At 49.2% G+C, this 15,280-nt stretch overlaps 1 protein-coding gene across 1 annotated transcript in view; it reads right to left on the reverse strand.

Moving 5' to 3' along the window:
- Window positions 1-1,890: 1,890 nt before the first annotated feature.
- Window positions 1,891-15,280, reverse strand: part of SOCS7 (suppressor of cytokine signaling 7) — a 36,586-nt gene continuing 23,196 nt past the window's right edge. The window contains exons 7-10 of the mRNA XM_026654666.2: window positions 13,482-13,610; window positions 10,550-10,685; window positions 9,941-10,098; window positions 1,891-3,884 (exon numbers count right to left, since the gene is read on the reverse strand). Coding sequence (XP_026510451.1) covers window positions 9,978-10,098; window positions 10,550-10,685; window positions 13,482-13,610 — 386 coding nt within the window. The 3' untranslated portion in view covers window positions 1,891-3,884; window positions 9,941-9,977. The remainder of the gene's footprint in view (window positions 3,885-9,940; window positions 10,099-10,549; window positions 10,686-13,481; window positions 13,611-15,280) is intronic.

Here is a 15,280-nt window from a genome sequence, read left to right on the forward strand (position 1 = left end):
AGTTTGGTGGAGTTTCCTACTGTTGAAGGCAACTAAAGTTGAGCCTTACAAATTATACTTGCCCAGAGTAATTTGCGGACAGATAAAGCCTTGTTCATTTCTCCATGGAAAGAGTACAGGCTAGTAAAATTGTGATAAGCTTCTGACTCTTGCAAGGTGCTTTCGGAATACCTGTTGGTAAGACTGAGGCTTCCACTAACAGAGGCACCTCCTATGCTCAGTAGCGGACAGCATTACATTCCATACCAAGGAATCCCTGGCACCAGGCAGAGGAAAATAAAGCCTCTCTGACCAGCAGCTCAAGGATGCAAGCCACAGCCCTTGTTAGCCGACCACCATCCGGCTAGAACACTCACCCGCTGCAGCGTTCAAGTTTCAAGTACCAGCAGAAATTGCCCAACAGCCCATGGGGGAAATTCCTTTTCAAGGATGCTTACAGCAGACCAAATACAGATGCAACAGCATTTCAAAAAGTTACGCTGCTTCTTGGACTGCTCCTGATGTTTTATGTATATGACCTGCCCTAGGACTCAATGGCTGAGCAGGAACAAGTCCTCAGTAGTTGCATCGGGCTTAAAAAAGGAGAGTGAAGTGGAGAATTAACATGGCAGAGAATTAAGAGGTCAAATAGTTGAGATCAGCATTTCTCTTTAAACCAGCCAATGCTGGGGTGTAGATTTGTGCGTTTTTATCCCGCCCACCTCAAAAAAAAAAAAAAAAAACCCCCCCCCCCCCCCCCCCGGCAACCCCATTCAGGGATAGTAGTTCATTCTACAGGTTATTTCAGTGTTTGGCCATTCCAAATACATTTCCTCTTCTTTTTCCAGCCTGCCTATTTAAGTCTCCACCTTGCTTCCCCAAATCCAGCATCAATTTGACAGCTTGAATCTTTATCTGCTCCAGAAAGAACTGGGTGGGAGGTATGTGAGAAACAGCACAGACGTCTTCCGAATTTAAGGGGGTGGGGGGGAAGAGAGAGAGGATAGGTCCTCCCCCCACTCTCTTTACAAGCAGATCCACAAGACTCCCAGACCCATGTTGATTGCAGGTGTTCCCCATGGCTGGCGGAAAACAAGGGACCATCGGAGTCCAACAGCCAGCCCCTTCACACTCTGCATTGCTCTCCCAATCCAGTGCCTCTCAGAGCTGTCCAATTAGAGGGAAGGTTAATGAGCTGTTAGTCTGCAGCTGCACATAAGTTTACAGACATTTCGGAGGTGTCAGATCCTCCTTTGCAGTCACTCCAGGGAAGCAGATTTTTTCCAGTGTATGAATTCGCTGGAGGTTGAATATTTGGATTCTTAACCCATGGCTAGGATGAGCTGTATCAAAGCTGGAGGGGCTACGCATCTAAGGATTGCTGTCACATCCAGGCCACCTCCCACTGTAAAGGAAGATGCAATCAGTCTTGTGCATCCAAGCGGCACGGCTGGATTTTCAAGCTGTGGATCATTCGTCCCAATTTGCTGTGCGCTCCTTGATCTTAACCAGGCCCATGACTATATGTGAACTGCAAATCTCCGGCTGGTGCGGGGGGGACGTAGGGTTTATGAGAGAGATTAAACTTCTGGAGCCTCGCTGGTGGGTCATGTCGTGCTATGGACCTAAAGAGCCCAGATTTCACAAGGGGACAAGACATGCTACAGCTTTGTCTACACTGCAATAAAACCCAAAGTAGCACGTCTCAGAGCCCAGATCAACTGGCTCTGCCTTGGTTACGGGGCTAAAAATAGCAACCCAGACGTTCCCGCTTGGGCTCTGAAACCTGGCCAGGGAGGTGGGTCTCGGGGCTTGAACACCAGCACAAAGAAGGAACATCTACACTGTTATTTTTAGCCTCCGTAGCCTGACCCAGGCTCTGAGACTTGCAGTCATGGGTTGGTTGTTTTTTTGTTTTTGTTTTTTTTTTGGGGGGGGGGGAGGAAGAGAGAAAAGGGCAGTGTAGACGTACTGTAAATGACCAGTCTAAGAGGGTATTCATCCCTCTCTGCTACCCCCTGCCCACATAGGTAACCACCAACGGGATGCAGATTCAGTAGCAAATTTTTTCAGATGAGGTATTTCTAGAGACTGCTTAAGCCTTGTTGTGGTTTCATCCGGAAGTTAAGCTGTTCTCATTTACACAGGAAAGGAAGAGCCCTGGCCTCCAGCCTGCTCTAGAGGAGCTCTTTACAGAGAGCGAGGCAGATTTCATGCTACTCTCTCTAACCTCAATACGTACACCATTCCTTAAGGAACGGTGCGAATCCTAAAGGCTCACGAACTGCTACATCCAACGTAGGGGACACTCAGACCTCAGCGAAAGGATGCCAGGTTAAAAGACCGCAGCCCGAGTGCCAGACACAAACATCACAACTTCCAGACCACCACACTGCTGGGAGGGGAGGTGGGCAGCATTCACACTGAGAGGAATTTTTAGTTTAACTATACAGGATGCGAGATCCCTCCTTAGAAGGGCCTCATCCCCACCAAAGGGCAGACACTACATTTTGCTATGAAGACAACTCCTTCGTAGCTGTGAAGACAGCAGCAGACCAGGCTCCTGGAGAGGAGAGAGCTATTACTAGTGCCAAACCCAGTAAGCCATGGAAAATTTAGGAGCCACATGGCAAATACAGTAGAAGCAACACTGTTTTAGCTCTCCTGTTACTGGCCCCATCTGCAGGAATTGTTCTGTGCTACAATACTCCCAGATCACGTTCTAGGTCATCACTAGAAAGGCTAGAAATACAGAGCATCGCCCTCACAGGAAGATCAGGAAGCCGTCTCCAAGTATGTTGGGATCATCCTTCTCTCCTGCATCATCCCACCTAACCCATGGTCAGGGTCAAAAATTGGTTCCCCGTCCGTTGAGTCGGAGAGATGTCCCACAACAGCCTTCGCAATTAGTCGCCAGGATTCGACACGGCTCCTTTGATTAAAAAGCCATTTCATTCACAGCTTTTGGGAATAGCCAGCACAGAGGCCTGAACAAAACTCCCTGTGGCTCTGCAGTGCTGAGATTGCTTCAGTGAGGCAGGAATGCCCTTGGCTCACGGATTGCTGGAATTTAGACAACAGCGTTGCCAGATTCCACAGCTATCACAGGAGGAACTGTAAAGGACTTTAGCCCGAAAAACTCTTGGGCTAGATCTTCTGGCATTTGCTGGGTGGCTGATAGCCTCTTGCCCCTCAATGCTACAAGCTATTCCACTGGCAGAAGGCTTCAGAACATTTGAATGGAGCGCACACAGTTCCCCTCGTTGGGTAGGATGTGAAAGCGCACAGGACCACTCGGCTACTCCAGGCTAGGTTGGGCTCTTGCACCGTCTCTTAGAAAGCACAGGATCTACGCAGCTGCACTGTTTAGAGCGCTAGCGCCTCCCCTCCCCCCACCCACAATTATTCTACATAGCTGCACACGAATCTGGCTCAGTTTCCTTCCCAGCAGCTCTTTGGCCACAGCCACATGGATGGTAGCCAAAGAGCAGTTTTACCAGGATGGCTGGATTGGATGATCTTGCTGCGAGATCCCTCTCTTCCCTCACCCTTGAATCTGCGGTGGACTAAAATCCAGCTGCTCTGAAAGACAATATTTCCCATGCTGAGAAATGGAAACATCAAAAATAAAAACTGAAATCGTAACTAGTGCCATGACATTCGCCGTTCTGCGAGGAGTCTGGGATCCAGTTCACTTGCTGTCAAAGGCGCCATCCCCAAGCCAGGAGCCAGAGCTCCAATTTCCATTCTGCTGTGCTTCTTAGGAGTCCTGAAGCCTCTTCAGAGGACAAAAGAGCTTGCGAGCAGAAGTCACTACTGCAGAGGCAGGCTTCCCCCTTCCCGCGCCTCCTTTCTGCTGTAGCTTTGCTACGGCTCTTTGCTACAGGATCTCAGCAAGCAAATTCCTAATTGGAGAGAGAAGAGTAAGAGAATTAGTCAGCCTGTTTTACATGGAAGAATCCAGTGCAGATCAGAGACTCCCACAGGAGAGCTGGGCTGGTACAGGAGTGCAGAGGGGAGCATAGGAACCGCCATACGGACAGACCCAGCAACGTGGATAAGGAGTAAGCTAAAGAGGAAACAAGACTCCCCCAGTCAGAGAGGTAGAACTCCATTCCATGGCAAAAACCTGAGAGAGTCAGTTAACGGCTCATTTTGTTAACCACTTGGATACCAGTATTGACAGCTTGTCCCTAGAAGCCTAGCTCTTGGCTTCAAAGGGTTAGATTACAAGTAATTGTTTCCTGAGCTACCTCACACCTAGATTCCCAGCTAGGGAACCTCCCCTCCTCTTATCAGATTGATCTGCCCATCTCATCTCTAGCTCTCCTGTTGTCTTTCTCCTCTCCAAAAACACCAAGCTAGCACTAGCCTCTCCCATAAAGCAATTGGTTTAGTCGGAGTATACTCCAGATCTGCTTAGCCAGCGTAGCTAGACAAACCCTTACCCAGCACCTTCTGGCCTGGCTCAGGAGCCAGAGTTAACTATTTACACACGGGGATTTATGAAGTGCTTCCTAGCTAGCACATTTCAGGGAAAATGTACAACTCTTGCAATTGTTTTTCAAGGGGGAAAAAAGCCATTCCCATACAAACCCCTCCTGTCTCATGTACCCGAGACGCAGAGATACTGAATGAAGGACTCAAAACCTTCCTGTAACAGGGCACGGGGCTTTTGGGGCACATGCAGGCCCCCCAGTACACCTGTCATGACCATGGGGAGCTGAAGTCACAGTCACATGACTAACCGCAGGCACGTGACCTGCAGGAAGCCAGATACAAGGCTTCCCTCATAGGCAGGGACAACAGCCTGTAGGGACCCCAAGGGTGAGGGAAGCCCTAGTGTGGGTCCTTCTACAGTAGCCAGAAAGGCTCAATGGGGGAAAGGTGTGTCCTCTTCCCCTGAGATGGCGGAAGCTGGAAAGGCTTTGGGTGGTTAGTACCCAGTAGCACGCGTTGAACCGCCCTGGTTTCCAGCTGGTTTTGGAAATGAAGAGAGGGATGCAAGGACAGCCGTGATTGGGGCACTTTTTCCATTGCTGGCTCAGGAGTTGGTGCACCAGACTACACTTGCTGCCTGTGTACTGCAGGGCAAGCTGGACATACCCTGCAACATTCCTACTCTTCCCCCCTCCCCCCCCCCGAACCAGGAAGTTTTGCCCCCCCTTTTTTTCCCTTCCAAACCGGAGGGGTTTTTTTTTTTTTTTTTTTTTACTGTACAACAGGGAAGCCCCGGGGGGTTGGAACTCGCTAACAGTGTGGCTTTGTTCCCTCTAGTGGCTAGACCATACAAAGGGGTGAGAGTCTGCTACTGCCTTTTAGCTAATGGGCGTGGCCCTCAGTTCAAGCAGTAGAGGTTCAAGCTCTCACATCTTGAGGCACCAGGTACAATCCCTGCTGACAACCCAATCAAGAGGGTCATTACCTGTTATTTCAGTGCGCCGAACGTTCTCAGTGCACACTAGGTGTCGGTACTAGCACCACAGCATCAGGAAGTTCTAGGGGGGAGCAGGACTGCTGGCAGCTGAGATGGCATGGGGAGCAGTTTGGGATTGGGAAATAAGCACATTAGCCATTAACTGCTGATCATTTAAGCAGGAACTAAATAAATAAATGTTGGCATTTTAAGTGTCATTTCTAAGCTTTGAGCGGTAACAGCTCATTGAGACGTATGGGCCAGTCCAGCCCTCCCAGAGCTGTTGTTCCAGGCTCTGTGCAAACATCACTGCATTGGTTACATTCAGCTCAGGTTTAAGGTTGCCTTCACAACCATAAGGGCTAGAGGCTTTTTTAAAATACAAGCTGGAACAAAATTCTGCACCAAGAGGTAGATTCTACAAGTCATGGAATTATGCAGTACAGGACGACACTGGCTATGGGAGATGGGTCCAACTTGCAGGCGGAAGCTTCCTTAATACCTCTAATCTCAGCAAGCAGAATGAGCCAGAACTCCTAGAGGAGACCTAGCATCTGTCCTCATCGGAAATGAATCTACCTCTTCGTGGCAGCAGATTCAGTCTGATCGATTTTATCCATGAAGTAGATGGAAAATTCCTTGCAGCTTGAAAGATCTGCTTCAAAGCAGAGCCAGAGAGGATTTATCAGGCTGTCAAGCACTCCAAACAGTTCCCTGCCGGTGCAAAGGTGGAGAAGAAAATTCTCCTTGCTCCTCCTGCTAAGCGTCAACATTGTTTACCAATCAGACAATAAAATAATCATTGGCGTTTTAACTTCCACCCCAAGTGTTGACTCCGGCGCAGGTCATTACCACACCATGGAGTTCGGAGGGCAGTGGATAGTGGAGCGGTGCTTCAAGAGGTAGGGCAAGTGATCCCTGTTAGTGGGCCTGCCACAGAGCGTTATCCCGTAAGAGAGTTTTGGAACCCAGTGGAGTCCTGCAATCTTTGTGGAGGAGTTATTAAAACGCATCCATCGCTCTGCTGGGAGAACCAGTGAGCTCTAGCTTCAAACTGCAGAGAATCACAGAAAGGTAGGACTGGAAGTGACCGCCATAAGTCATCTAGTCCAGTCCCCTGAACTGAGGCCAGACTATGTATTCTCTGGACTATCGCTGACAGGTGTTTATCTTACCTGTTCTTAAACACCTCCAGTGATTCAGATTCTATTATTTCCTTAGGCAAATTTGTTCCAGTGCTTAACCACCCTTACAGTTAGGAAGCGTTTCCTAAGGTATAATCTAAATCTCCCTTGCTACAATTGAAGCCCACTACTTCTTGTCCTGTCCTCAATGGATAAGGAGAGCAATTTATCACTTTCTTTACAACCACTTCTTACGTACTTAAAGACTTACGTTTTCCCCCAGCCCCTTCTTCTCTTCTCCAAACTAAAGAAACCCAATTTTTTCCAATCCTTCCTCATAGGTCATGTTTTCTTGACTTATTTTTGTTGCTCTCCTCTGGACTTTCTCTGATTTGTCCACATCTTTCCAAAATTGTTGTGCCCACCACTGGACACACTACTCCAGCCGAGGCCTTATTGCTGAGAACAGTGCGAGAAGGACTTCTGGTGTCTTGCTTACACTTGTGCTAATACATCCCAGAATGGATGTCCCATTTTTTTTTTTTTGGCAACAAGTATTACATTGTTGACTCATTTAGTGTGTAATCCACTAGAACTACCAGATCCTTTTCTGCAGTACTCCTTCCTAGGCAGTCATTCCCCATTTATATTTGTGCAATTGTAGTATTCTGTATTTATCCTTAATGAATTTCCATCCTTAATTCAGACCACTCTTCTAATTTGTAAAGATCATTCTGAATTTTAATTCTGTCCTGCAAAGTGCTTGCAACCCCGCTCAGCTTGGTATCATCTGCAAACTTTATAAGTGTACTTTCTATGCCATTATCCAAATCTTTTATGAAGATAGTGAACAGAACTGGACCCAGGATCAGATCCCTGTGGGATCTACCTAATATGCCTTTCCAGCTTGACTGACCATTGATAACTACTCTGAGTGTATGTTTTTCCAACCAGGTGGGCACTCTCCTTATAGTAGGTTCTCTGGGCTATATTTCCCTACTGTGCTTATGAGAAGGTCATAGAATCTTAGGGTTGGAAGGGACCTCAGGAGGTCATCTAGTCCAACCCCCTGCTCAAAGCAGGACCAATCCCCAAATGGCTCCCTCAAGGATTGAACTCACAACCCTGGGTTTAGCAGGCCAATGCTCAAACCACTGAGCTATCCCTTCCCCCTCCCCAGTATCAAAAGCCTTACTAAAGTCGCTATAGATGACATCTACTGTTTCTTCCATATCCACAAGGCTTGTTACCCCGTCCAAAAAGGATATTAGGTTGGTTTGACATTTCTTCTTGACAAATCCATGCTGACTGTTACTTATCACATTATTAATCTTTCTATGCACTTACAAACTGATTGATTATTTGCTCCATTATCTTTCCAGGTACCAAAGTGAAGCTGACTGGTCTACAATCCCCTGGGTTGTCCTTATTTCCCTTTTTATAGATAGGTACTATATTTGCCCTTTTCCAGTTCTGGGACATCTCCTGTCCTCCATGAGTTCTCAAAGGGAATAGCTAATGGCTCAGAGAGCTCTTCAGCTAGTTTCTTAAGTATTCCAAGATGTCTTCAAGTCGTCAGGGCCTGACAAAAGACATCTAATTTGTCTAAGTAATTCTTAACTTGTTCTTCCCCAATGTTAGCCTCAAATCCCACCCTATAATCTGGAAATGATCAAGACTTAACAGTCATCCACCCTCAGCCACCAACCCCCACTTGGAAGCAAGTTCCAGCACATGCCTCGCTCCATGTGTGGAGGCCTCAACCACCTAGGATAGGTCTATGGTGGCCACAAAATCCTGAGCCAATTCAAGGGCGACCTTGCCCTCAAGAAAGTTGAAGTCTCTGAGAAGCCTGGAGACTCCAATGCCAGCGAGCACTGCGGTAGCCATCAGAGGCACATCATGAACGCTACATTTCCTCTAAGTCAGAGAAAGGCTGGGGGAAGCAGTCTAACCTTTGCACTGCTCTTGATTTTTACCATGCATGTTTGATACAGGCCTAGCATCCACCCCACCCCTTATCAAGTAGAACTTATCCCATCTGATAGAATCTAACCCCATGTGCACTTTGTCGTCACTCTGCTCCAGTGATGTCTAAGGCCTGTTAATGAGCCACAATGAACCAGGAGAGCATCCCCACAGGTCAGACAGCATGTGGCTGCCATAAACAATACAACATGGCCCGTTCCTTGCAAGCTTCAGTATAGATGGCACGTTGGGATGGACCTTTAAGAGCTGGTACTGCAGGGATTTTTGACAGAGCTGCAATCCATAGGCAAACTGGGATGGGCTACTGCTCTGTTCCAGGCCTGGGTTGTTTGGATCCCTGGAGAAGCTTAGAACCTGGAGGGCCCCAAAGTGCCATAAAGCAACCTATCCCCGTCTCTCCCTGGTCTGCACTGCACCTCTTGGAGACCTGGCACAGAATCAGACCCAGGAACCTTTATCCTCTACATTTAAAAAAAGGGGGAAAGGAAAAGGTAGCTTCACCTCCTACTCACGATATAATGCATTGTGCTGAGCTTTAACCCAGTGCCCCGGCACTGTCAGCCCACGTGAAAAGGCAGCCGGGCTGAAATTTAATTTAACTGTGTACGCAGTTATACCAAGCCTAACCACTGCCTCCAACTCAGATTTCTGGTGATCTCCCCTACCCCCCAGCTCCCTCCATCCACTTTAATACCATTTAAAGAGTCATTAGAATTCTTCTGCATACACTGGTGTGCCAAGGAGCTTCGCAGGAAGATAAATTAGCAGAGGTCAGTCCACTCGGGCACTGGGAGAATAATCTTAGATTAATTAATTCCCCAGTTAATCAATTCTCTCCAACAATTTGCTTTTGCAGCCGCCTGAAAAGAGTCTTGTAGAGAAGGAGAGGCGTCTCCCGAGCTGCCAGTGTCCCAACACTTGAGGCTGCCTTCAAGCGTCCAACTGCCCCCCGCTAAAATGGAGAAAACCACTCCCAACTGACCAGGCATTTCCCTCCCAGTCTTCGTTCCTGGATTGCAGCTTCCTTGTCACTGCAGCAGCTGCCTGAGCTCGCTCCCTGACCACATGTGTGTGAGGGGAAAGCTCTGTATCCTGCACTGACTTCCAGTGTGTTCGTCCAGTCCAAAGTGATTTGGGTCCCGGCTGGTTAGATCACCACCTCTTTGTGTACAGTGCTAGAGGCAGGACCCACCACCACCAAAGCAGCTGGTATTCCCCAAGCCCTCCCAGCCAAGCCCTATCAGAGATGAAACACACCAGAACATGGTTATCTTCCTGCAGCTAACTAAGAGACCAGAAGGAACAAACCCCAGGATAAACCCTGGTCAACAAGAATGACCCTTGACCTCCTTGCACTTTCCCCGCAATAACAGGATAGCAAGGGTTTTTTAACTGCATGGAATAACGGCTGGGATGGCAGAGTGGATTTTACCGTCTGTGACAGTGACAAGATGGGCGAGGCAGCCTCGCTACGTCAAGGATTCAGTCTCCTGCTTCTGTTTTGAGATCAGCTGAGCTTCCTTCAGCGACAGATACACCTCCTCTTGGGGGTCGTAGTAATAGAACTTCCGGATGTAGGAGATCAACGGCCTGGAAAGGGCAGGGGCAGACACCTTAGCGAGGAGTCAGAACAGATAGATTCCTCCTGCCGCCCCACCCAAGGCCAAGGGTGCCAATCCCGAACAGGAAAGCAAGGGGCTTTGCGGCCAGAAGAGCGAGCCATCTAAGACTCCACATTCCCCATTCATCAGCTAGCCACGTTTGCTGTTGCTACTTGCCATTGTGCCTGCTGTCCCTGCTCCAACAGCTCCTCACCTTGGCAAGCACATGGCTGCTCCTGCCCAGTGTCCCTCCCGTCCCCAGTTACACAGACAGATTCCCTCTTGCACTGCTCCATGGCTAAACGCTACAGCTGCCATGTAAGGTACCGACAGGCAAATGGAGGAACAGGGAAGGGGCTGCAATGCTCAGATCTGCCCTCTAGATTCTAGGCCCAGAAACAGAAAAGTTCCCCCACCCACCCCCAGTCACGAGAACGTACTTAGGCAGTGGGAGCTCTGGAATGTGGTCTATGCGGACAAGCTGCCTGATCCGGAAGCGGCAAAGGTGCTGGAGGGATTTGACGTTGCTGAACCTGGAGACAGGATACAGGAGCTGGACAGGCGTTGGAGGGAGACCTTAAAACGAAACAGAGGAGACCAAGGTAAGGCTTTATTAGAAGCAAAGTAAGTTATTTATTAAAACCAGGAGGGAGCAAACTGGCCCCAGCGGGAGAGGAGACCAAGGCACTGCTTTGCACAGGGGAGTGGAAAGTCTCCAAGAGGAGGGAGCCATTGCTTTCAGCTTGCATGGCTTTGCCGGCCATGTTCTACGTGGACGGGAACCAGTCTCATGAGCAAATCCGGGGAGAACGGTCCCCTCTGATTAATGCCCCATCAGTTCTGCCATTTCCAGCAGTGACGCAGATTCTAGGACTGCGCGCGTTTCCGACCGAGCTCTCTGGGAATCAGCAGTAGCCGAAGCATCACTTTACGAAGGAAAGCGACAGGGCTTTGAAAACCATCACATTTCAAGAATGCGGACGTCATGGGGGAGGGGAAGCAGGAGACTGAACTGGAGTAACCAGGGAGCAGCTGCATCGGCACTGGGAAGGGCAGGTTGGAATGAGCCTCAAACCATGGGGTAACTCACTCACTCTTGAGGCTGGGCATAGAGGCAGCCGCAGTGTCAAGCCCTGGGGGCAGGAATTGTATTGAATCACTGGAGCCAGCCCATGCACCGAACAGCCTTCTGAGATACCCACCCAAGCTAAGGGCAGCGGAGAGGTCAGCAGCAGCAGGACTGCGTTTGATCTGTCTTTTCGGACGGATTCAGTACTAGTTCCACTCTAACTCCCTCCTGCTGGCAGGGAGTTTTCTGACTGAAGCCTCGGAGGCCAGCAGAGCAGAGTGAAAGGAGAGAAGGCAAAAGCTCTTCACACTAAGATGGGCTTGCAACTGCTCCAGGCAGCTCAGGAAGCAGTGAGCCAGCTTTTGAGAAAGCAAAGAAAAGGAATCAATTGAGGGTTTCCCCCCCTGCCCCCGCAAAGAGGAATAAGCCTCTGGGAGCTCAGCCAGGAACTACAGGGACACAGCGAGAGATCTGCGTACTGCGCTAGCCATCTGCCTCGCTGCTAGCAGCCCGATACACACTCGAAACCCCCACACCAAGGGGGTAACATTATTTCTGCTGCAATATAGCACACACAAGTGTGCAGAGGAGATATGGATCCAAGGCAACTCTGACTCAGGGAGAGTGCACCAGAAATCACTGCTGGCATAGGGGCTGCACAACCTGTTCAGATTCAGGGCTGCACCCCAGCGGGGCGTCACAAGGAAAGCGTTAAGATCCAGGTGAGACAGCAGGGGCGAATGTGCAGTTTGAGAGAGGCAAGCAGTGCCATTCAACGACCTTTCCTACACCGACCCCAGGGAGGCGGGTAGGAGATGATCACTTGCCTGGAGTAAGTTGCTTTTAAATAAGCTACTCTCCTGGTAGAGAGGAAGGAGAGATTTCAGGGAGAAACAGGGGGCTGGACGGAAAGAATCTTTCAGGTCTAAGCACATGGGGGTATTTTGGAGACAAGAGTAAGGGGAGCTGTATTAGTTACTCCAAGACATGGTGTGCGCAAATGTATCTTATTGACTCCCCGCACACCAAGAAGAAGGGCCTTAGTTACGCAGAGGGCCTAGCACAATGGAGCCCCAATCTCAGCTGGGCTCGCTAATTAGGACTGTAATACAAGCTGTAAATTCACACCCTCATCACCCTGTGTAGATATCGCTACCATTCGCTTCCAGCTCTTTGCAACTTCCTATTTGAGTGGCTGAATGTGCCGATTCCTCACTCTCCAGCCATTTAATTCAGGGATCACTGTGCATCCCCACTTGAACTTCTGTACCCCATTACCGCCCCCTTCAAATCAGTTTCACATTTATTCACTTTACAGAAGTATTTTCTTCCTTTCGTACTGGATTTATCCCATCAGCTTCTGGATACAGGGGGGAGAGGGAGCCAGTGACAGAATACCCCAGCACACGAATGCTGTCAGATTGCACTGGGGCAATAGGGAATCGTGAGCATGCATACCGAGTTTGACTTTGGGGTGGAATTGCAAGAAGCCTGTTCCCTAGCAGGCCACAATCAAACATGCACTGACAGAACCTCACTAATGCTCCCTTCTTGTGGCAAGCACGGATGTATTCAAGCACTGCTGTTCCCCAAGGGACGCTAAATCTACAGTAGCGACTGCTTGAGGCTCATGTTTAGCTCACCACTTGGAAATCTTCCCATGCATCTGCACTGCTTAATGTGTCTCTGCCCAGCAAGATCAAGGGGAGAACTGGAGAGCTGTGAACTGTTGAGTTGCCCACAAGAAAGAGTAGCAGCATTGAGACTGGGGGAAACAGTCAAGTTTTAGCAACTAGTTAACTGGCTACCAACCAGGCGCATGGCGTGATGTGCCCCGTGGAGCACTAGGAAGTCTGTGTCAAGGGGGTGGGTCCATTGTCTAGTGGGTACAGCCACATCTGTAACAGCAATGAGCTATCCATTCCTATCGCGCTAGTGCTGAAAAGAACTGGCTAATAAGCGTTTAACAGTGCAGGGATCCAGGGCTACTGCAAATGATGGGAGCAGATACTTATGTCATTCATTTAACGTGGATAAAAAGTTAGTGACCCCCCAGTAATCCCTGCACTTCCTGGGTGTGGGAGACGTTGAGATGAGCTCCCGCCTGGGGGAAGGTTATTTCCCCAACACGCTCTGGGTGAGAAACTCTTTTCAGCCACACGTACAAAGCGGATGTGCGAGGACACGTGTCAGAGTGTTGGTCACAGCGCACAACACACAGCTCTAGGACTTGCCCAGCCTGATCACAGATCAAACACATACACACACAAAAAGTTGTAAGTAGTTTTAGGTGCAAGACTCACCTGGAACCCTGGATCGCAGGAAGTAAAGGAACTTCCCGTTTTTCGAGTGCATGATCGCTCTCTTTATAAACTCCACCACAGACTGGCAGCGATCCTCAAATTTGGGGTGACACCACAGACTGAAGGTTCCTTCCAACAAGAAATGTTTCGTATTACAAAGGGGCTGGCAGGGAAGAGGAGAGACTCTAATCTGCGCTGCTCACTCATGTCTTCAAAGGACAGATGACCAAGTCACCACCATCGCTGGCGTACTTGTGGGCAATTTCAACAGACCGGCCAGTGACTGGGCTACCCTCTCAGAGCTGAATTAACACTGGTATTATGGCCCATGCCCATGCCACTGACAAGTACGCTTTTGCTTAAAAACGCCTCTAAGCCCTTGCTGTTGTAAAGAAACCCCCCAAAATGTGACCCGAGTGTACCTGCTGCAGTGATTTCTCCATGAAACTGCAGATAACCTTCAGCAATAGCTCTGAGAGGAGTGACCTGCCCCACTGTGTCTCGGGGGGGTGTTGCTCTAAAGGGCCCCAACACCACCATCCCAGCAGAAGAATGCAGCTGCAGCAGGAGCACAGTGAGCCCAGCCGACCCAAACAGATACATCCCAGCTGTTGGAGTAAATACCGGGGAGCCTGTGTCTCTAGACCCTTTGGCCATCACCTCTACAAGCGGGCACGGTGTGGCCCCATGTTATGACATGCTTCAGTCCAACCCTGCCCTCTCACTCTAGAGGCAGGGGTAAGGTACACGGATAGTGATAGTTTCTCCCTTGTTGCCCTCTTGATACAATTTCTGCATTAAGCTAGGGTTGGAAATGAAGAAGCTGGGAAGAGCCAGTATAGAGACAGCCCTTCCCCATCTAAACTACTTCGAGATCTCTCAGTAGGTTAGTTTGACCCTTAGAAGCCACCCAAGACCATTCTCTCAACATCTTTGTGCAGTGATTGGAGACCACTTTCCTCCCCGACCCCAAGATGCAGGCCCATTCACCCCTCTGCTTGCAGGAATGCGATGTGAGCACCCCACAGTGCCAGGTCTGCTCCTTCCCTCTGCCTGGAACATGTGACCAGAGCAGAGAGAAGACCCCTAGCAATGGAGGAGCAAGCACAGGGACTTAGAAGTACCTCAGGAGGGCACAGTATGGAATACAGCTTCATCCGAACAGCAGAGGTAACATCCCCAAGAGCTACACCTAGGGCCAACTCGACATTAGAGATGTGGGCACCTACTCCAAGGCTGGTACCCCCGTGGGGCAGACCCTGAATGCAGACATGCTGTACTGGCCCAGAGCAGCGCTTGCAATGCCACAACTTAAACCAATAAGTTATCAGTAAATTCGGTTTTACAGACATGCAGAGAGCACTTAAATTAGGGACTGGCCAAGGTGTAGCTAAATCAATGTAGTTATCCCAGTGCAAATTTCAGCCTTTAGGGCTTGCCTACCCATGGAATTATTCAGGAATAGCTATTTAGTAACACTGAGCTGTTAATCCCCCAGAAGTATAGTATAAACCCCAGGCTCTAAAATCTACCTGCTTCAGGAAGATCAAAGAATAGTTGTCTGCATGTTGCTCAGAACGCAGGAAATTTTGATGTAGCGTGTATGCTACAGTCCCTAGGCACAAATAAATGTCCCACTGTGCCATTTCACCCACTTGAAATCTGAAGGTCAAATATTTCCCTATTTACCATTCCTCTAGCTCAGTCACTTGTCACTTCCATTGGTTTATCAAAGTGCTCAGCTCTGCAGTTTTCAGAACACCTGTAGCACATTCAGCAGACAGCTCAGCCAATCCTAG

This window comes from Terrapene carolina, unplaced genomic scaffold, assembly GCF_002925995.2.
Source record: "Terrapene carolina triunguis isolate 2854851 unplaced genomic scaffold, T_m_triunguis-2.0 Scaffold193, whole genome shotgun sequence".
Taxonomy (NCBI): Eukaryota; Metazoa; Chordata; order Testudines; family Emydidae; genus Terrapene; species Terrapene triunguis.